Below are 21,848 nucleotides of genomic sequence, written 5' to 3'. Positions count from 1 at the left end.
TGTTTACCTTCTATTTATGAAAATACATTAACTTCACCTACGCAGTTCCTACTCTGTGCTTGTCTACAAACTGTATGATTGTCATGCCATCATGAGGTGAATGAAAATAAAGGCCAAGTGATCTTGCTCGATTAATCAAAATTCCATTAATCATATAGTATGTTTTGAAAATCAAGTCGAGGGCCATTTCAAATTGGTCTGAGGGCCACAATTTGTCCCTGGGCCAGACTTTCGACATGATTACCCAATAGCCTCCATGAGTGTAAGTCATAGATCAGAATGGGAAAGCATTGGTGGTATTGTAAGCCGTAGAGCTCCCTGTAGACGTGGTTTCAGATGTGCTGCTGAAAGGTGGCTCCTGACACTGTCCTTGAGATCTTTTAGGGCCACCTGGCAAAGATGGACCAAAGCTGGGAGAGTGTAGTGTCCTGCTCAAAAGCCAGTTTGAAGTGAGGGGGAGAAAGTGTTTCACTTTCAAATGGAGAACAGTATATATATATATATATATATATATGATGCCTTAGCTGATTGTTTCCAGGTCTGAATTTGTTGTTCAGTGGGAAATGTAACTATGCGCTTCCAATCTGGAGCCTTACCGAGCAGCTTTTCTCTTGCCACCAGATCGAGGGCAGTGCACTGACGTCCAGTCTCTCCTGTGGGTGAGCAGGTACTTTGTCCTGCAGTTTTAGAAGTGATGGCAGAGAGTGGTGCACCAGTTGGTTGACCATGGACATGTTTGGCTGGAGAAGACACTGGTGGGTGGTTAAGAGCTGAGTAGCAGCCCAGATCATTAAACAAAGTGGCTTGTTGTTGCAGCTGTAGTCAATCAATGTTAAGGAGGCCTGATCGACTGAAATTCAGAAGTATAAAGTCCATGCCGAAAAGTATGTGACACGATGAAGAAGACATAAATAGAAGTTTTGGTTTTGCTCGTCAAGTCTGGTGTACAAGCTTAAAATGGTTTTATTTTATGCAAACCTGCTGAACTAGCATTTATCTTTGACACATTCTTGCAAATTAAGAGGTAGCCTACATCAGTAACCTATGCTGATGATGTCGCTGTGCTAAATCTAACCCAAATTGCATTAGTATTAAGCAATATGACAAAATGGTTAACATTATATTAGGTATATATACAGACTAGACATCCAGACAAGGCTGGATGAGTGAGAGTGGCTCAAGCTGTATTTGTTTACTAGAAAGTTCAAGTATTTCTTGGAGTTGAAGAGAGGAGATACGGCAGAGTTTCTCAAAAAAACTAAAACTGCACCAATATGACATCATTTTGGATATGAAGCTGATGAAAGGCCTGTCTCACCTGGCTGCGTGCAACATGGAGCCCAGTTTAGAGATAAACTTTTGTCATACGCTGTGTTTCTATTAATTCCTGTCCCTCTCTTTGAAAGCTCCACAAAGGATAAGCAACGGCCAATTCATGAAGTTTGAATGGGGTATTACCTATACTATACCTGCTTACTTCCCTCCAAATCCCTAATTAAGGGGGAGGCTGGCTGGAGGGAGATCACTAAGGTGCGGAAAGTTTTTCATAAGGTAAATGACCACTGGAAGTAATAAGCTAGGCATTTTTCTGTTGGCTATATTTAATGTCATTTTCTGTAAATATTACAAAATAAATTATGTTTTCTCTTTTTAAAAAATGACATTACAAACATAGAAAGATAGCAAGTGGGCTACTCGCCCATCTTTTAAGTTGTTGCATCTCCAGGCTGATCTCAAGCACACAGCTGATAGCTAGGTGGATTGTTGATGTGATGTAACAGAAGTGCATATTAAAGGGATTTAATGTGGAGAGAGAGCCCAAATGCTAGTTTTCTGTTGGGACAAAGTGTCATTATGTCATTACTCAGGGGAAAGGCTGCTGAGTCTGCTTGGTCGCCTGTTCAGTTCAGTACACCGGTCTGGTCTGGTGTTTGGCTAAACTGGTTTAAAAGATTTCACAACTGCTAAACCCTACAAGGATGTTTTTTCAAAATGCAGTAAAACACTATGAATCTTGACGCTTTTTGGAGGCAGTGTTATTGCTATAAACCTCAAATTGTACTGTAGAATACAGTGATAAATTAGGGCTGTCAGTATTAATGCATTAATAGTGACATGATTACGGTTCATACCTAAGTCTTTTATTTATATATTTACTTATTCATATTTTAATTGCATTTATTGCTGGCCGACATTCCCGTCTTTAAGAGGCTCTGCAAGGCTAAGTTTTAAAACTAGAGTGGTGAAACTGGCGTCATATGAAACTATTACCTTGTCATGGCTTCTCAGGAAGGTGGCTTGATAATGCTTTAAATTTAGGCTAAATTTTGGCAGTGGAAAAATGGCATTGCCATTTCACAGGGGTGCCTTGACCTCTGACCTCAAGATATATAAATGAAAATGGATTCTGAAGTTACCCGCAGGTCTCCCCTTCACAGACACGCCCACTTTATACTAGTCAGATGCATTTTTTTCTGTCATTTAACAATCTGGTACGAATTGCTTTACCTGGTCAATATGAGCATCACAACTGTTTTTAAATGTGAAATGATGGAATTTAAAAAATGTGATTTATTGTTATTAACTATTGAAAGTCTGCAATTAATCGCAATTAAACAGCCCTATAATAAATTTAACTTCTGTATGCTGTTGACGTAATTTAGGGTACTGACACTGTAAAAAAACGGTAGTATGCTGGCAACTACAGCTGCCAGTAGTTTACCATGATGTAACAGGAAAATTTGTTATAGTGTACAGAGTCACTTGTCCTAGAAATAAATGCTGATTGTAACCTTGTCCATTAAAGACAAAACCCAGATGTTAGTGGGTGTAGTGGGGGTTTTAGTCCAGTGAAAAAGAGGCTTTAGAGTAAGACAGTGGACAGCAGGAACTGAGCAGCCTATCCAGGGTAACGCAACGACCAACCTATTTCTATAGCATCATGCATATGCTTTAGACAAACCAGCTACTGAATGAGAACATCTAATTGGCACGTCTTGAAATGTCAGACCTGTGATATGTGACAAACCTGTTCAGAGTGTCCCTGACTTTTTCAATGTATGTTGGGATATGCTCCAACCCCCTGTGACCCCGAACAGGATAAGTGGTGAGACAGTGCATGGGAGGCTGTTGATATGAAAATAAGATTTAATTATGAGTAGCTAAGTATTCTCAGTTGTTATATAAGTCCAAATCTTTTGTCAGTAAATTTTCGCATACTAATGACTCTAACTCAAAAGTCAGGTGATCTCTCTGGTCTCCTTTTACTCATTACACTAGAATCCAGGCACCCAGTCATTTAATGTTCACAGGTGACAGATTAAATTAAAATACCCCTAACCCGATCCTTAAAGGAATTACGTTGTTATGAGCAGAAATTCAATGTATTGTCTTCCTCAAGATATCTCATTCCCCTAGTTGAGCAGTGATGTGATTCCCACTCTTTTCTCTTGCAGAAAAAAAGCTGTTTAACCTGTAAATGGTCAGGTTTCTTGTGAGACACAGACTTTTAATTCACAATAACCCTGCAAATGAATGGGCTGATTACTGAGGCGAAGATGAGGAGGCAGTCATAAGCACTTGGCTTGAGTGGAATAGGCGAAGGGGGGGAGGGGTGGCTGTGGCGGTACAAGTCCAGCCTCAGAAATAGAGCTGTGAACACCATCTGTCATGCTCTCTCTCCCCGTCTGTTAGCCTGACTGCAAGTAAAAGGGAGAATGATGCTCTCAGAACTGTATTAGAAGGACGTGGGTGCTGATTGTCGTAGGTGTGGGTTTACAGGGTGTGCTAGGGAGGGGGAGGGAAGTGGTGTGTATACAAGGAGGTGCATGAGTAACTGACAAAGGGAAGCACTCACCCACACAGAGAAGGAGAAGGGTTCTTGGGCAAGTGGGTATTCCTGGTGAAACCGCACCCCTGCACCTACTCACCACCTCCTCGCGGACTCCTACCTCTTGTCAGAGGATTCCCAGCGGAAGTTATGTAGACACGTTATACAAACACGCTGCTCATCTTCTCCACTTAGGCCTGGAGGAACTAACAATGCATGTTGATATCAAGATTAATCTCAAGTGTTTAGCAGGTTTACCTTATTCATACCCGGCTTCCTTGAGACCCACAGGAGGGGCATCTGCGTCCCATCAATAATAATTTCCAAGAATTTGTTATAACTACTTCTGATTCATTTTATTGATTATGATAAATTCATTGGTCTGGATCAGCCTCAGTTGTGCTTCACTTGGAGCTCAGAGCCAGATTTGTTTGTGCTGAATATTGGTGGTTAGAGTGTCAGGCTATTACGTGACCCACAGAGAGACAAAAAGCTCTGCTGCATTGCTTTTTCCAGATTTTCAGAATTATTCATTGCTCATAACGTGTAGGTTGTTCGGGATCCTTTCTGCTTTTGTCTGAGTCAGAGTGTGAAATGGAGTCAGTAAAACATGAAGGCAAGCTGGGCCACGATGAACAACAGGGAGAGGCAGGATGAAGTGTCCGAAACAGCGCAGCTGGACTAACATTAGTTAGATCTGCAGTCTTAAGTGGTGACTGGCTCTTACATTTGAACAGAGCAGAGAAAAATGGAAAGTCCTCAGTGAAAATGGTTTCTCTAAAATGTAGGAAGAAGCAGTGGAAAATATTCATAAGTTTTATATTGAAATCCATGTTGCTGTTTACAATGACTGCCCCTCACAGGGCAATCAGAGGTCAGGGTCAGCTCTACAACAGCTTGCTGGGACTCTCTGTTCTTTTTTAATGGGCCATTTATCACACCTCGTGGTTCCTGTTGCCGAGTCTTGAACTCAGGCCGCTCCCCTTGAAAGGTGGTGTCCCTACTCATGGTGACCTTTGCTGCCACAAATATGTCAGTAGGTGACTGGACAGTTTTCAGCAATGTCAGCACAATACAAAACAATATTTAGCCACTGGTATTGTCAGGATTTACACTGTTATAGAATTTGTATGAGTGAATTTAAAAACTGAAACATAGCATTGATACAAAGTCCAGGCCTCCCCTGATTCAGATGCCATAACTTCTCTCCCACTCAAAGTTATTGCTCACTGGTTCATAGTCTCTTTTATATCAAAAGGAATTCTCTCCTCTTGAAGTAATAATACATCTTTAATCTTCGGAGTATCAAAGTCTGTTGGTCTTAAAGAGTATTCCATTTCAATGCTTTCAGTTTTTATTTCTGTCAGTTTCTGCCTCTCCCACACTGCTCAGTATGTGATTCACTATCACAGCCACAAGAATGGGTATTCCCCTCCTAGAAAGATGTAAAGTGTGGTCACATTTGGTTTGACCTAATAGCTCTCAGTTGAACTCAATTCAGGTCATTTGTGTCGTTCTCTGTTTCGTTGACATAAAAAGATTATTGCATTATGCTGACTATTGACAAATGATTGGCACTAAAGCTCCGTGCTGTTATCATTAGTGCTGTGATGAATGACTGTTTGATAATTGTCAGGGTTTGGTGGCCGGAATTATTTTTAATCTACATCATTTAGTCTCAGTGATTTGTGGTGATTTATTTATTATTAAGATCAATACTTTGCACAGTGTTCAAATTGTATCTGAAGTATTTTTGTCATCGCAACAATGTTTTAAAGTATCCTGAGTTTCTCTGTCTTCTTAAATGCAGGATTTTATAACGTGACTCTAGTATATGATGTACTGAATATGTATTCAACCTTTATACCTGTCACACAATAAGAGCAAAGCAGCAAAAATTCAACTCTTGTACATATGTGCTTAAGTAAATATAAATTCATAAAGGCATCTTAAAGATGTGTGCAGAACAATCCAAAACATACAATATGACCACAAAAGTATGTTCATCTCTATGAATGATTGAACCGAAAAGGCATTATGTGAGTCATAAACATATGAATTTAAAGCGTAAGTGCCTTGGTGAGAAAATATTTAGAAGCTCTAATAGTGGGTTCCTTGGTAACTGCATAAATAATGAAGCGGCAGTTCCGAGTGTTTTTCAACTTTCAGCTGTTGAAATGACATAACTTGCAAATTTCCAACAGTTGAAACACTGACACAGCAGCCGTGAGTACTCTATTGGGCACTTGTAGTAAAGATGCACATTTTAATATTCTGCTGCTTTTCAGTTGAGTGCAACAAGATAAAAACCTAATTGCTTACAAAGACAATAAGTGACTACTGGACCCTTATGTCCATATGATTGCTTTTGTATTATGAGCGAACAATGCTGCACAATTACAACCATCCAAGCTTCTTTTTTCTCTGACATCTGCTTTATGCAGTGTAACTTTGATTCTCAGTTTGACGCCAGCACAGGTAATCCAAAATTAAAACAGTTGCAGTTGGTCAGTGTACATGTATAGTATTGCACTGCAAAAGAGTCACACAATTGATTCTGTTTGAGTATGTTTGATATTTTTTAAATGTATGTATATATTAGTACACCCTAGTATGATACACTAGACAATACAGTCTATAAGAATTAACAAAATACTTTACATCAAAATTTCACCCATTATTACATATTTACAGAGTCCCCACGGTCATGGGAAACCTGGAAAAGTCATAGAATTTCACATTTTCCAGGCCTTGAAAAGTCATGCAATTAGTAAAAATCATTGAAAGTTTTGGAAAAGTCTTGAATACTGTGAGTAATGACATTTTTACAGTTATCTTCCGTGTATAATCTTCACGAAATGTAACATAACGGCAAATTCATTTTCTGAGGCTGTTGACGTTTTGCAGCTCTGATATACATCAGTGTGTGAAAATGTTTTGGGTGGTATTACATACGTTTCTTCATTTTCTTTCCACATTTGTCTCTCCCTATGAAAGCTAGCTGAAATTATCTCTGAATAGAGTTTGAATCTTAAATAATTGAAAAACTCTGCACAAGTATGGAAAAAATATGTTAACACTTTGTCATGGATCCTTGAAAAGTCATGGAAAAGTTTGGATTTTTTTCTATGAAAATGTGTGGAAACCTTGTATTTATTACATAGTCATTAAACCATATTATAATAAATCAATTTTATACTTTTCTCATGACATCCATTATGGGATTTCTTTATTGTCACCAGTCATGGTGTCCATATTAAGATAGATATCTTAGTGTATAAAGCACAAACTGTTCATACTCTTCGTGTTTTTATTTGGGAGTTTTACTGTATCTGGGGTGTCTTAGAGTCTCAACGCTTTTAACTTTTCTAACCCTGAGCTCAGACTATCATCCTAGCTGAGGATATCATTGATCGAAGATTAACTTCATCAATGCGTGATGTGGCTAACAAAGCTGTGATGGATTTACTGTATGAAAAACTTTCTGTAGTGCAAGCAGCCACAACATCTATCACACATGCAGCTTAACTGTAGTTGAAATAACTTCAATTAGAGACCTATAGTGTAAGTGCTTGTTCACCAGCTTATTGGTGGGTACAACAGGAAGTGTGTTATTCTTGTAATCATGTTATATCCCTGATTTATGACATCATCATTCCCAGATTTTGCACTGAGTCACAAGAAAATCATCTGACAGGGCCGGGAGGCATTAGGTGAATATAATTGGGTTGAACTACAATGAATTTCAACCCGCTCAAGTAACACTAAAGTCTTTTCAGTCCCTCTACATGCCGTCATTGCATGTTTCAAGTTGAACCTTTCTTAATAGCCAAACACAATTAACACAGCAAGCAGCTGTCAATCATTTGGTGGTCAGAACTTTTCACACTCTGTGTCCCGCCCCCACAGCAGGGTCCCTGAGGGAGGCCGCCCAGCATGTGAGAACGTCCTGTATATTAGTGTGAGCAAGTCCGTAACTCCCCAGTTAATATCAAGAGTCTGCGACCTCGACATTGCCCTGCCCTGTCACAGCCTCTGTGATTTCAGCTCTGCTCGGTGATAGATAAAAACGCCACAACCACAAAAGTGATTATTTTCAGGGTATTTATATCTTGTGAATATTAATAATGTGATCAACTGTGAGTTCTGCTTGTGATTGACTTGTCTTTTATTGTTTGGTTGACTTTAAATCTTGTATTAATTTGCTGTTGTTTTTACTCTATATATTGTAATGAAATTAAAAGGGCAGAGGGTGCCATGGAGAGTGAGCGAGAGCCGAGCATTAAGATGTGGGAAAATGTTGCACGCTCAAATGTTGACTACCTGTTGCTATGGCAATGGGTTTGGATCCTGCAGGCTGCAGGACTCTTGCTATTTCTAAATAAAGCTTTTTTTCTCACTGATCAGTGGATGAAGATACTCACAGTTGAAACTAATCTTCAGAATTTCACCAGGCTGTGTAAACACTTGTGCTCTGCACTCTAATACTTACAGCTAAACCTCCTAAACAGCAGTGACAGGATTAGAGATGAGATGATGCACAATAGAGGACACATGCTTTGATGCTGCTACATTTTTACTTAAAGAGTCGAATAGAAATGACAAAATTATGATTCATTACAAAGCGTATCTCAGTCATTCTGGCGAAGATTTACAGACACAGAATGTACTTATGACAATAGAGTTGTAACATTTTAATTGGCGCTATGTACTATGGTCTCCTCCAAACAGCATTTGTGATCGGTCCAGTTTTCTAATTCTCCACATATGACTAGAAAGGAAACAAAATCTTTCTGTTTCCCCATCAAAAATATAAACTAAACACTATAAGTGAAGTTATTTTTTAGATTACTGAAATGGGGGATCAAGCTGTCTTTGCAACAATGTTATATTTTAATTTCCTTTTTAAAAAAGTTCATAATTGCTGAGTGCAAAATGTGTTTGCACTATTCCCAGGAGGAAATTAACTCTACAACATACATATTTCTGTTCGTAACTGGATAAGTCCACGTCCCCAGTGAGAAATATGGCTTAATGTTTCTATACTACTATAGACAGTTTTTTTTTTATCCATTTTAGCTCATACATCAAATTATATGAGGAAAAAAAAGCCCTCGTCCTGCATGTCTTTTGTCCTCACATGCTGTCTAGTAACACAGTACCTGTGTTACCCTGTGGGGGGAGCTTGTGTGTGAAGAAAAAGAGGACAGAAATAGGTGCTGAGACCAGATATCTGATGCCTGTGATGGGGACTTCCATGCTTACCTCAAGTGGGTTTTGGGCCATTTCACAGACAACATATTTAGTCCTTTTCCTCCCACTCAAGGATGCAGCCGTCTTGCAGTAAGCAGCCAAGTCTATTAAACAAACATTCCTGTGTGCAATTTGCAGTGGCTGACTGTGTGCTTCCTGGGTATGAGGGAGTTTAACCTGACAAATATACAGTAGAAAATACTTATGAAAAATATCTGCGCTTCACATCCACTGACATGACGTCTGTTTCTAGGCAACAGGAAGTTAATATACAATTAATAATATGGGAAATTGCTACCTGGAAATGTACTCAGTGGTTTAATTTGCTTGGGAACTGCCTTTTTTTATTTTTAGATTACTAGCAATGATTGTCTTTTTCCAATCATCACCGAAGTCTCAATGTTTATTGAATCTGTGCTTGCTAAAATCCTTTGATATTACAATATATGTGTAATTTAGTAAAAATTCAGCAACAAGCTCCAAATAATATTGGCTCAGGAATTAAATGGCCTCTCCAGCCTCTCTCTAGTTGGTAGTAGGTGCTAATTCAAGGACTGACCACTGAGAAAAGCGAGTGCCGAATATTTGGCTTTGTGAGTAAAAAGCTAAGAGAACAGTGGTGTTATGTTGTGTTGTGGAAGCAACATGATGACCAACTGTGTTTTCTTTCTTGTCGTGTATTTTGGCCAGAAGTGAACTGACCTAACTACCTACCAAATATTCATCAATCTCCCAAATGCTTTGTCTGACTAACTCAGTATTTGTATTACCAGGGCAGTGGACTCATAAAAGGACAGATGCACGGGACAACCCTCACTGGTAAATATGGTTTTCAGTTGCCCATTCATTATACCTAGGTGTACTTAAAACACATAAGTTTATCTTACTCATTTATGTTTTAGCTTGTACTTTTTTTTAAGTTCAGTTTTTAATTTGTTATCACTTTCACTACTGTAATTTAAAGGTATATACCATGCGTGATTTTTCTGAAAAAAATTATAATAATAATGAAAGTATATACCGGTGTTGCTCAACTTATGGCCCGCGAGCCAAATCTGGCCCCCAATAAGGTGCTGGTTGACCCGCTGACGATTTTCTAATAAACAATGAAAAAAATTGATACATACTAAGAACTTTTTGTAATTAAATTTAAATAAGGTGCCAGAGTGCAAAAAAGCATCAAAATAGTAATAATTGTTTATCTTTTAAAAAAGTGCCAGGAGAGGATCCCTCAGACCTCTGACAGTGGTCTGGGCCTCAAATGTCCTTAAATCCTAGAAATTCCCCTGTGTACACCTGACATGAACAAGGTTTTAGCATCTGAATTTGCCTCTTGGAAAATGTGAGTGAGAACAGCAAAAACAACATTAGCAAAAAAATTTAATTAACTGGCCTCTGGCCTTCTGTCAGTGGTCTTTGGGCAAAGCAATGTAAGTGTCTCTGGTTTAGACTCATACAAAAGTAATCTCTGTCAGTCACCATTTGTGACCCACTAGAAGTGTGTGGCAGTCTATCTGTATTTCCTTATTTTCTTCTTATTTAGCTGTGTTCAGGACATTCCTGGGCGCTGTGTGCAGGTAAGGCCCGGACTTTATATAGCGACCAGGTGACAGACTGTAAGCAGCACACATCCAAGAGGAAGCTACAAAATTTGCAGCCACAGTGCTGAAAAAAATGCAAACATAGTGAGGCAAGATGCCAAGTAGATAAAACTAGGCCCTAAACAAGAGTGAAAGGTATGCTTTTACTGCTGGTGATTTTGTTTACAAACAGTAACCGTTAATCCCTGCGAAGTATATCTCTAATTTAACGTCATTATTGTTTATGAGTAACATTTATATTGCTCCTTCATAACCCCTTGCATCCAGGGGTTTGTGACATTTCTGCTCCTTACTGCTGTTCTTTTAAATCAGACATTTGAGTATAACAGGTTCAACAACAACAAAGAGTTGGGTTTGTATGCGGTGTTGCATTGTTTGGTGTTGAATAAATAGGATTTAAAGAAATATTGTTAACTGTTAACTACCCATAACCCAGAGTGGCTGAAGAATGTTACAGCTACCTTTGGTTTATTGTGATCTAGAAAAATAATCCAGATGCATGAAGAGAATGAATAAATGGAAAGAAAGGGGATTTCAAATATTTAGCCCACTGTTTTAGTTGCATCATTGTCATGATGGCATACAGTATATTGCTCTGTAATATTACCAATCTCAGCTCAGCTAATCCTGATTTTTTTGTTTTTCCACACAGAGTATCATCCTCCAACCCCGCCACAGAAATCTGGTTTTCACCGCTACCAGTTCATGTTGTATGAGCAGCTGCCAGATGCACCAGTGTCACTCACCGAGCAGGAGCAGTCATCCCGTGGTAATGACTCCGCTCACCAGCACCTTGAGTTCACCGCACTGTTGGCTGCTGCAGTACCATCGATCATATACCAACACTGATCAACACAACTGCCAACATTTAGTTGTTGAATCAGCAATAGAAAGATTGCACCAAGGCATTAAAACTCAAGGCCCAAACATTTCTTCTCAAATTAACCACAGTATAGGTTTGTGGTTATAGGTTTTGTGACATAGGAAGTAATACAGGCAATTGCAGGTGTTTTTTTAAGCATTAGTAAGCAGATTATTCTGTTTCCTGACATACAGGAGTATCTTGTGTCATTTGACAACATTAGATTGATTTAGGTATTGCCTCATTTGAGTGGGCTTAATCCTTTATTTCGGGTGAAATGTCTCCATATTAGGTTTCAACAAACCGAGACACTGCTGAAGCTGCTATTATTAGTGATTTGATTTATTATATAATTTCCCAAGACACTGCAGCCAGACACCATCGCACCACCTTTAAGCCCAGGTTTTGGTCTGTGGCTGTGTTGTCAGAGGACACATGTTATTAGGTGTAATTCGCAGACAATTATGAACATTTAATCGAAGCCTTTACAATTGCTTTAGAAAGATGATTTTCTCCGACTGCTTGAACTTAACAAGGGAAATGTTAATGAGGTTAGTGAGTAAGTCTGCTGCAGTTTTAATGCCTGCGGGGTCAAGACAAGTATTGTTGGCTCCCACGCACACCTGCACGAGTCTGCCTGACCACGTCTCATTATCCTTCACTAAAACCTAAAATCCTTATCAACCATGTCAGTACACACCAGCAGTGTACATTAACTTACAACCTCGATTATCGTTGATGTGATTGCCAGATCAATTTCTACGTTTGTCTCTCAGAAGACAACAGTCTTGAAAAAAGCAGAGTTGTTTTGTTTATACTTGAGGTTTTCTGACTTTTCCTCCCCCTGAAGAAAAGTCTCTTGGAGGTGGGCAACTGCACTTGGATGTACAGTGCGGTACCTCACAGGAGGCGTGCCCGTCTGTCTGTTCTACTCGGGTCACAGCCAGTGATTTGAGGGGAGATCAGGGCGGTTTGAGACTTCAAGCACTGCGGCCGTGAACAAGTGGAGCTGCCAGTCTCTTCTGTTTGAAGTTTTGACAGCTATGTCAGCAAACAATCCAGGCATATTAGGCTGAAGTCTGTTTGATGTTGAAACCTCTGGAAAATGAAATGTCGAAAGAGATGTACTTTGGAGTATTTTACGTATCCAAACTCACATTTGGGGAGGTATTGTTTGGGTATTCACCGTGTCAGAATTAGTTAAGCTGAAGAAGTTGTAGCATGAATAATAGCCTGCTATTTAGAATATTTTAATATATTTTTTTGTACAAAACAAACTGGAGCATCCTTATTTTCTTATACAGTAGTTGCCCCCACATTATGAAGCGATTGAACTGAGTGGATCCACCCATCCTTAATCTGCTGGATGAGTTTAACTCACGCTGTTGCACTTCCTTTCTCCCGCAAACTGTTCTCTCTATTCAAGGGAAATGAAATTAAGGAATTCACTCTTGGATAATCAAATGTCTCATTTGATGGGTCAGTTCTGGAGAGGATAACTGCGCTTGTAAAGAGGGTAATAATGGAAATAGAAGCTGCGTGACATGTTAAGAATGAAAGCGCAGTCATGGCATATGAAAAGAAAAATATTCAATTTTACAGTCGTTATTGGTTTGGTTGAGTTCAGTGGTGTACCTGCTGTGTTATTGTTGGCCTCCACTTGGCCACGAGCGCAGTATTCCCGCACAAACAAGAGGAACGGAGGGAATCCCATGTCTCCCCACCTCCTCCGTGAAGTATGTTCACTTATTAGCGTCTGTCCTCCCTCCATGTGGTATGACACAGAGAGCATTTTTCATAGCCCATGACATTAATTGATGTGATTTGCAAAGGGAGAGCATTTAGTCGTGGGTGGGAGACTCCTAATGATCGTTTTCCACTTCCAGTAGCGCAGTCATTGACTCAATTTTATCGCAAATTTGTCGTCTTTTTTCTTTTCATCTCTGACCATCACTTAAGTAGTAAAGGGGGTGCACAATGAGAGGTGGAGCAGGGCTGTTGTGCGGAACCGTGGGAGTCTGGTGTGCCTCCTGTGATAAGGTTATGAATGTGGGTCAGTGAACTGATGGAGACAGCTGGTTTGTTATACAAGGAACTACAGGGGGGCTGCGCTCTTGGCACCGGGCACAGGGGCGTGATCGTAGGGAATCCCCTCCGCTCTGGCTCAGGAAGGCTGTCCCTGACTAGAGCTGCCCCTGTGCCAGGGTGGGGGGCAGGCGTGGGCACACAGGCCCTCGTGATACTTGTCAGCCACTTGGCAAGCCCTCAATATGTCCTGCTACTGTTTAGTGCCGCCGAGTCAGTTTGTCAAGGGAAACAGTGCTAGCATTTCCCGAGCAGGGAAACTGAGGCCTTGTGAGAGGCCATCTAGTGTTGTTTCAGCCTACACATTAGGTTGCACTGTTTACACATCCAGCCCCCTGTCTCCTGACTGCCCCCTCAGCTGCAGATTGATCACAAACAAAAACTGTGATGATCACCAGGAAGACAGCATCAGAATTATCGGCTGAAAATTAAAGTTAATGTCAAAAATTAAAAATTAATCAGCCCAAGTCTTTCTTTCCTCAGTTTTTTCGTAGTAAATTACAAGGCAGAGGATGTACGCGATGAGTATGTTGTGTGAATGAATGGATCACAGCAGAGTTAGCTGCTGGATGGTGCACGTTGCTCATCTTGCTTCCTAGAGCCCCTACTGCCAGCTCAGCACACTCCACAGTAATTGAAGCCATTTGCAATGTTGCAGTGTGGTAATGGGCAGATCCATGTCTACCACCCACCCACAGCCTCTACCATTAATCAGAGCTGCGTGGAGTCAAGAGAGCCAGGATTTGGTTGCTACAGCAGGCCTGAGTTTCAGCCAGGAGTCGGCTGCCTTAAAGGAACACTTTGACGTTTTGAATTTTGGCTGGATGTGTGTTTTTTTTTTTTGTTGTTGTTGTTTTTTGTTTTTTTTCTTTTTTAACAGATGCTTGTCGGGTTCGAGGTAGAAGTTTCTAGATTCTTCCTCAACTCCCCTCATCCTAAATCAAGGAAGAACTAAAACAATTAATCAATTAGTTCAACCACAGAAATAAATCGATGAATCATTTAAATAATTTTTTCAGGAAAAAAATGCCAAATATTCCCCATTTGATAATTAGGTTTGCTGCTTTTCTTTGTCATGTGTCCTAACTTTGGTTTTGGACTGCTGGAAGGACAAAATATTAAATTTGATGATAATGCTTTTGACTATAGGAATTTTTTTTGAGCATTTTCAAGAAAATAATGAGGTGCCCTCAGTAGAGTCCAGATCTTCTCTGGGTGGCTGCGTTCTGGCTGCATGAGCTGATCACGGCCACTCTAGACAAGTCTTGTAAGTGAATAAACGAAGGTACAATAAACTTATGAGGATTTATGTATTTTTGATTGCCTAAGTATAACACAGCCACAAATCTTTGATCCATGCCATTCATAACTGGACTTTTACCAGTATTAACTTTGCCTGTAAGAGACAGCACAACAAAATAGGAAATGACAACAACAAACACAATCAAAATAAGGGAAATAATTTAACTATGCAGCCTTTTCACTTATGGTAGAAGTACAAATAGGAAAAATGGCAAAATTATTCAAATCTGCAAGTCTGTAAAATCGGGCAGGCGAAATGCTCTGCTTCTGAAACGCTCCTGCAGTGTAGCAAAGGGGAAGAAAAACGGTCTAGGCATAGCAGCTGGACCACAAATAGCTTCGCAGCATGGTGGAATTGTCCCTCCAAGCTCCATTACAGTGAAGGTGGAGAAGATAACAAAAACATGGAGCAATTCACCTCTTATCATGCTTAACTTTAGTGGATTGTAACATAAAGGGTATAAAATTAATCTGCAGATGTTCTAGTTCTAAATGAGACTTTCTTATGGATGTCAGTGTTTGAGCCACAACAGAGGCCAAAATGTGGCCTACTGCAGATCAAGTCTTGTGTTTAGCCAAGCTGATTTCCAGAAGACTTGGCTGTATTGGTCTGCAGAGAGGAGTGAGGTTTCAGCAGTCAGTGGCATTATAGAACAGGCAGTAACACAGCAACCATGAGCTTACAGTCATAAATGTGCACACAAAATAATACGCTGATTAGTTTGCGAGATTTGTTTTGGACAGAGATACTCAAACTCAGCAGGCGCGCACAACCTAACACATGATGCCCTCCAGGCTTACGGCTGACAGAGATAATAACCATCAGTTCTAGTAGCTGAAACAATTAGTTGATTAATCAATTATTTTATCGACAGAAAACTAAACACCAACTATTCTGATTACTGATTCATTGTTTTGGTCATTTATTTATCCATTAATTTAGTCATTCATTTATTCCCTGCAATGTGAAAGTTTAAGAATACTACCCATATATAATTCAACGTGCAACATATCCCTTTAAGATTGAATATTCAGTCCCCGGCAAGGTGACAGCATTTGATAACAATGCAGGCTGCTATATTGACAGCAGGCTGTGAGCTGCGATCGGCAGCCAAACAGTGTGACACCGTTCCATCGACCCAGGTCCCTCCGCAGCAGTCAAATCTGCCCTGCAGAAGCATCTCTGAGCGAGACACATCACTGCTCCAGAGGCACTGCTCTGTGTCTGACCCCTGACCTCCAACATCCACAAATAATTTCCCCCTCATGATATCAGGATAACGTTGTTTTGACTGTCAATGTTATATTCTAAAGCTCAGTAAAGCTCTTCCCCTGATATGGCTCCTCTTACTCGACTGCGATGAACAGGATCACTTGGTTTTGAGTATTTTCGAGACACTATAAGAGGTTTAACAGGGACACCGCCCACACCACTAAATGTAGCAGTTCTGTGTCACCTCACAGCAGTCCTGATCTTCCTGCCATACCCAGACGGAGAAGCAAGGTGGAAACAAAAGGGGAGGCAGGAAGACTTTAACATCGCCCTCAGGTCCCACACTATCTGTCCTTTCCATGAGCAGGCAGATGGGAGAGGCAGAAACACGTCTCTGCACTACAAACAGACACCAGCCTATTTTAAGGTCACTTGTAAGTCTAGGCATTTGCAGGGTACCAGCCAGCGTGATAGCACCAGATATTGTGAATTTGCCTCACTTTGGATTGCGCCCAATGATTGCACAGCTTTAGACAGGATTATGTTTGTAAAGCCTTACAAGCAGCGCCTGGTTTTGACTCTCCGTCTGATCGTTAGTCTACTATAAAATGATCTTCAGTGTGACATTCTACGTTAGAGGAAATGTTGCACAAAATGGCAGGTTCTCTCCATAAAAAGGAAAAAGAAAGTTTGACTGTCATGAGAGTCAAATCTGCCATGTGACTCGCAGACTACATTCCTATATTCAGGGTAAAAGTTTGTTGCCTCACCTCTCAGCTGGCTTTAAGGTGCTACCTCTAAGGGGTGAGGGACCTTGTTCTGGACATGCAGGGGAATTTGGGGATCTGCAGAGGCGGTGCATTATCTCCCACTGAAGCATAGGCCAGAGGGGCCACCGGGGCCATGCCCTATCATACAGGCAGGTCACTTGACTCCATTGCCCTCACTTGATTATTGGAGTCCTTTCTGCAGGCAATCCTCATTCACAGAGGGGACTTGGCAAGCTTCAGGTACTCATCTGCTCATCTTCCAGTTATTATTCATCATCTTCCCCAGCTGAGCTCAGACCCTGACCTGACCTCGTGGCAAACACGGACACACTGAGGTGTCAGGCTCATAAGCTAAACATGTAGGGAGGATCAGGATGGGTAAAAAAATAGCAGAGCAATAATGTAGTAATATTGAGACTTTCCAGTTCAGACAGGTGTAAATAAATACTTTAGGACTAGTTAGGAGTTAAATATATTCTGAATATAGCCTGAAAAATCTTAGCTTCGAGTAAGACATTTTGTCTGAAATGTAAATGACTCCCTCTGATTTGTTTCTGCATTGATGGGAGGTGAGTGCACTTGATGTGCGTGGCAGTGGCAAAGTGTATTCCTTCTCCCAGATCTCCTCCACGATGCCGCAGGATACAAAATGTGGCTCCCTGATGGCGAAAACAGCCACAGTGAAGGCCTGTAAAGCAGCTGCAGCGAAAGGTGAAAAGCAGTAACGTTTCTATCCAGGCAGAGTCAGACTCAACCCCTGACTGCGAGACCGCTCTCTCTACAGATTTGGACCATTTCAGTAGTTGGCTTTCTTTACAAAAGATTAACTTTCCTAGGCTATTCTTGAGCAGCTGTTAATGCAATTTCTTCACATACGGAAATACCAGAATGTCAGCGATTCCCTGGATTGCGGAGCACGCCATTGTCGTATGTATACCCAAACACGTGAAGACGCAGACAGACAGACCGACAGACACTCGCGCTCTCCAGAATCTGTTGAAGTTTGCAAGTTTTAAGCACACAGGGTTTTGTTGCCTTGGAATAATAATTGTGAATTTGTCTTTTTTTTTTTTTTTTTAAAGGGAGGGGAAGCTGCAGGGAATCAGCGGTTGTCAAAATCTAAGAAGTGATATTGTCATACCAGCCGGATGGCCGTCTGGTGTTTGTTTAAAAGGGGAGGGAAGAAAAAAAAACAGTCCAGGCGATTGAATCATATCTTCTTGCCAATACGTCCTTGCGTTCCCACCTCCATCATTACAGCAACATGTTTTATTTTCAGCAGTGCTGTTCTCAGTGACTCACATCCCAGAGCCATGTGCTGCTCAGTTAGGCCTCAGATCCCTTAAACATGGACCGAGCGGTCATGAGAAATACTCGTGTAATGCACCAGAGATTGCACTCAGAGTGTACTAAATTTATGCTGGATATTGTTGGGATGAAAACATGTTGTCCAAGAACTTGTGAAATTTAACGGCTTTAACTCATTTCTGTCTATCTGCAAAAACAGTCTTGAATCAGCCTCAAAACAAACTTGAGTTTTAAGCACATTTCATTTCCAAATATGTGTGAATCCTACAACATCTCTGTGTTCATGTGTCATCCTGCTCTCACAGGTAAATGGGATCTTCAGGCCTTCGTCAAGAGGTTTTATCTGGGAAAGCCTGTGGCCACTCTGCAGTTTCTCACCCAAAACTACAAAGACTGAAGGATGTTCAGATGTCTGAAACAAGAATCTGTCAGTACAACAATATAAAACAAAATGTTTCCCCACTTTCCTTGAATTAAACAGCATCAGTTCTTCAAAGCTTACAGCTGGTCAGCCTCTCTTTGCCTCTATCTTATCTTTGAGTTAGAAAGAGATTTCCTCTTTGTGTTACACCAGCTACAAGGTTTTGATGTTGCCCCGTATCTCTGTCACGTGGTTCAGAGCGAAGGATTTGGGAGATAGATTTTGACCTCACTGGGGATTTCTTATTAGTTTCCGAACACTGTCGACAAGAGAAGGAAGACGGCCCTGATATCACAACTCAGTATGGAAAGAGTTTATTCTAATTCAGGCACGGAAACACGTCAGGGCCAAAAAAAGGAAGTGGGAGGTGAAACCGAGACCGCAACACAGCCGGATGCTGCAGTGGAACTTGAACCAAAATACTCCACAGAGTGACAGGACAGGGGGGAGGGGCCGCAGGGCCTGTGGTGTGGCGGGTGGAGGGAACTTGCTGTTTGTGTAATTGTTTATCATATTTCCATTGACCACTTTCACCCCAGTTGGAAACATTTAGGTGATTTCAGATCGTTGATTGATTTTTTTCAAAGTAAAGCAGCTCGAACACATGTTGGAGTGTCCTTGAATGTAACTTTGGGACGTTGAACCCGTTTTGAACTTTGGACAGTTGCATAAGAGGCCTACCTGGCTGGTCTGTAGAGGATGGTACGGATAAACTTTTCAACCCTTCCACGAGAAGATACTTTTCTGACTTCCTGGGTCTTTGTAGAGGGTGGGTCAGAGTACCCCCCATGAGGAATATTGGTTTCTAACCAGCAACTCTCCTCTGGGAGGGGTTTGTATCAATACCCCAGATGTCTGGAAAAGGCTGGATTTACATGAGGGACTTTGATGTTCTGATGATCAATCTTTAGTTGGTGGTTTCATTGACCCTAATTTGGTGTCTCATCAGTGGGCTAGGCAGGAGTAGGTAATGGAGGTTTTTGTTCCTTTGGTGGTTAAGCCAGCCTTGGTAAACCCCTATGTGCCCTCTCCATGAACTCTGGGAGATCATTGATCAAAATGTCCTGCATCTGCTTTGTTTGCTTCCCCGACTTAGCAGTCAAAGCAGCCACGTCCACAAACAAAACAACCAAAACAATGCACATAAGCACACAGTTAGTCAGACAGTCCGTTGCTTTTGAACAAATGTTAAGTATCTGTCAGTTGGAATATCGCACTTGACCTTGATTTACCCATCTTATTTGACTTATGAAATCACATTTTTAACAATTGGCAAGTGGAGTATAATTCCACACTCATTGTGAGGCATGCCAAGTGGGAGAGCATTCTTCCAAAAACCACCTACTTGAATCCATCAGTACACCATTGAAATGCCAAGATTTGTACTTCCAAATACACTGTGCATTTTTTTTTCTCTATATCTCGGAGATATCCTGCCAAAACAGCTGGGTTTTGCCACTCAGCTTCCTTGAATGTGTTTATTTTTACTCCAAATGTCAGGAGAGTTGAAAAATTCTGATTAAGAAAAACTGACAGCTGTACTTCATTGGTGCACAGTATATTGCCTTCTCTGGAAAAAAAAAACAACTTATCAGATCCCCTGATGATATGGCAAAGGCATTTAATATTTTCTTAATTTATTCAAACTTACATTAATTAAAAGGAATTTGTATAATCAATTCAATTGCCTAACCGGCACTAAGTGATCTAATATGCATGCTGACTTGAGTCTCCATTCTTGTTTTCTCACTGCTGCTGAAGAAGTGCTGAAGATTTATTTCAACTGGGGACATCCTGCAGTTCATCACCAGTTGTGAGCAGTGGAGAAATGGATTTGAGTGTGACATCTGCTCAGTGCATGTCAACAGTACAGTATGGCTGACCACTTTGCACACGTATTTTCTGTGTGTTTGTCCCCCCCCCCCCCCCAACACACTGGTATTGTTCAGCAAATCTGACTGCAGAGATTCAGTGTAGAGGAATTCATTTGAATAAACTTTATTCTCAAACTTTACTTAAACGCTCTTCTTCGCCAAAATCTGCCACCAGCAACCTTTTGGCCCTTAAACATTATCACAAAGGTATCTGATAGCCTTGTGTCTTACATGCATGTTTTTGTCTCCAACTGACTGTGAAAACTTCGCACATACCCAGACAGATAGCAGTGATCGAGTAGAAGCTTAATGATGTTCAATATGAACTATTGCAAAGTGCTAGGCGTAATAGGAAACTGAATAAACATGCCTGGATGGATATGGATAATGTGATGGTGAAAATGCAACAAATAGCTTCTGCACATTTTAATCATCTGCTCCTCAGAAATGTGTAACTATTACAGTTTTGTAGTCAAGCGTGCTGTTTTGTGAAAAGTGTGTTACTCTAACGTTAACTTCATTGAAAACAGAGATTATCCGCTGTTTGAATTGATACAAATGTTGTTAAATGAAAGGCTGTTAGTTCTTGGAGATTTGTCTTTTTGGGGTCATTTACTTATTAGAGCAACATTTCCTGCAGATTGGTCAGCCTAATAAATAGAAAATATTTCTCATGTGCTTCACCATGTATTCAATCATTGTAATAACGGAGGCTTTTGCAGTGTACCAAAAAGAGATGTACAGTTACTGTTGATATGATAAGAAACATTTTATCTTTCCAGATCTCTAACTAACAGCAAGGAACAACAGTTGTAGTCTTCCCCATTAAGCCTGGAAAAAACAAAACTAATTTGCTTATATATCCACAGTGCCTGGGCAGTTTTCCACTGTGCTTTAAAATGAGCCTGTACTTCCATGGAATCCCCATATGCAAAGGAGCCGCAGTCAAAGAGATCTAACGCCGTTGACAAACACTGCAAGCCAGCCCCATGTGACCCAGCTCACAGTCGAGGAAATAAGCCTGCAACAGGTAGGTGTTCCAGCTGGGCTGGCCAACTTTCCAACCACAGAGCCACACAAATGCTTCCCCCGAGGAGAGACACCAGAAAGTCCTCAATCTGACCTGAGGGGATTCGATTTGTATTACATTTGTAAACACGATAGCAATGCGATGATCAACCTGTGATCATGGGCTGAACAAAATAACAGGAACAGCAGACAATCTAATTCTTTATCCCTGCAAGAAATACTTTAGAATTTTAAAGGCTTAAAATATTCCTGATGTGCAATCTGTGTCATGTATGATGCCATAGGTCATGGCATTTTTCAT

General features: G+C 40.7%; 1 protein-coding gene across 1 annotated transcript in view; it reads left to right on the top strand.

The window, feature by feature from the left end:
* LOC121944695 (phosphatidylethanolamine-binding protein 4) overlaps positions 1-18,724 on the top strand; it is a 62,654-nt gene extending 43,930 nt beyond the window's left edge. Inside the window, exons 5-7 of the mRNA XM_042488584.1 lie at positions 9,856-9,901; positions 11,336-11,452; positions 18,529-18,724. Coding sequence (XP_042344518.1) covers positions 9,856-9,901; positions 11,336-11,452; positions 18,529-18,620 — 255 coding nt within the window. The 3' untranslated portion in view covers positions 18,621-18,724. The remainder of the gene's footprint in view (positions 1-9,855; positions 9,902-11,335; positions 11,453-18,528) is intronic.
* The last annotated feature ends 3,124 nt before the right edge of the window (positions 18,725-21,848 follow it).

The sequence above is a fragment of the Plectropomus leopardus genome, chromosome 6, assembly GCF_008729295.1.
Source record: "Plectropomus leopardus isolate mb chromosome 6, YSFRI_Pleo_2.0, whole genome shotgun sequence".
NCBI lineage: Eukaryota > Metazoa > Chordata > Actinopteri > Perciformes > Serranidae > Plectropomus > Plectropomus leopardus.
Note: the sequence above shows the minus strand (reverse complement) of the source record. Positions and strands in the feature narration are given on the sequence as shown.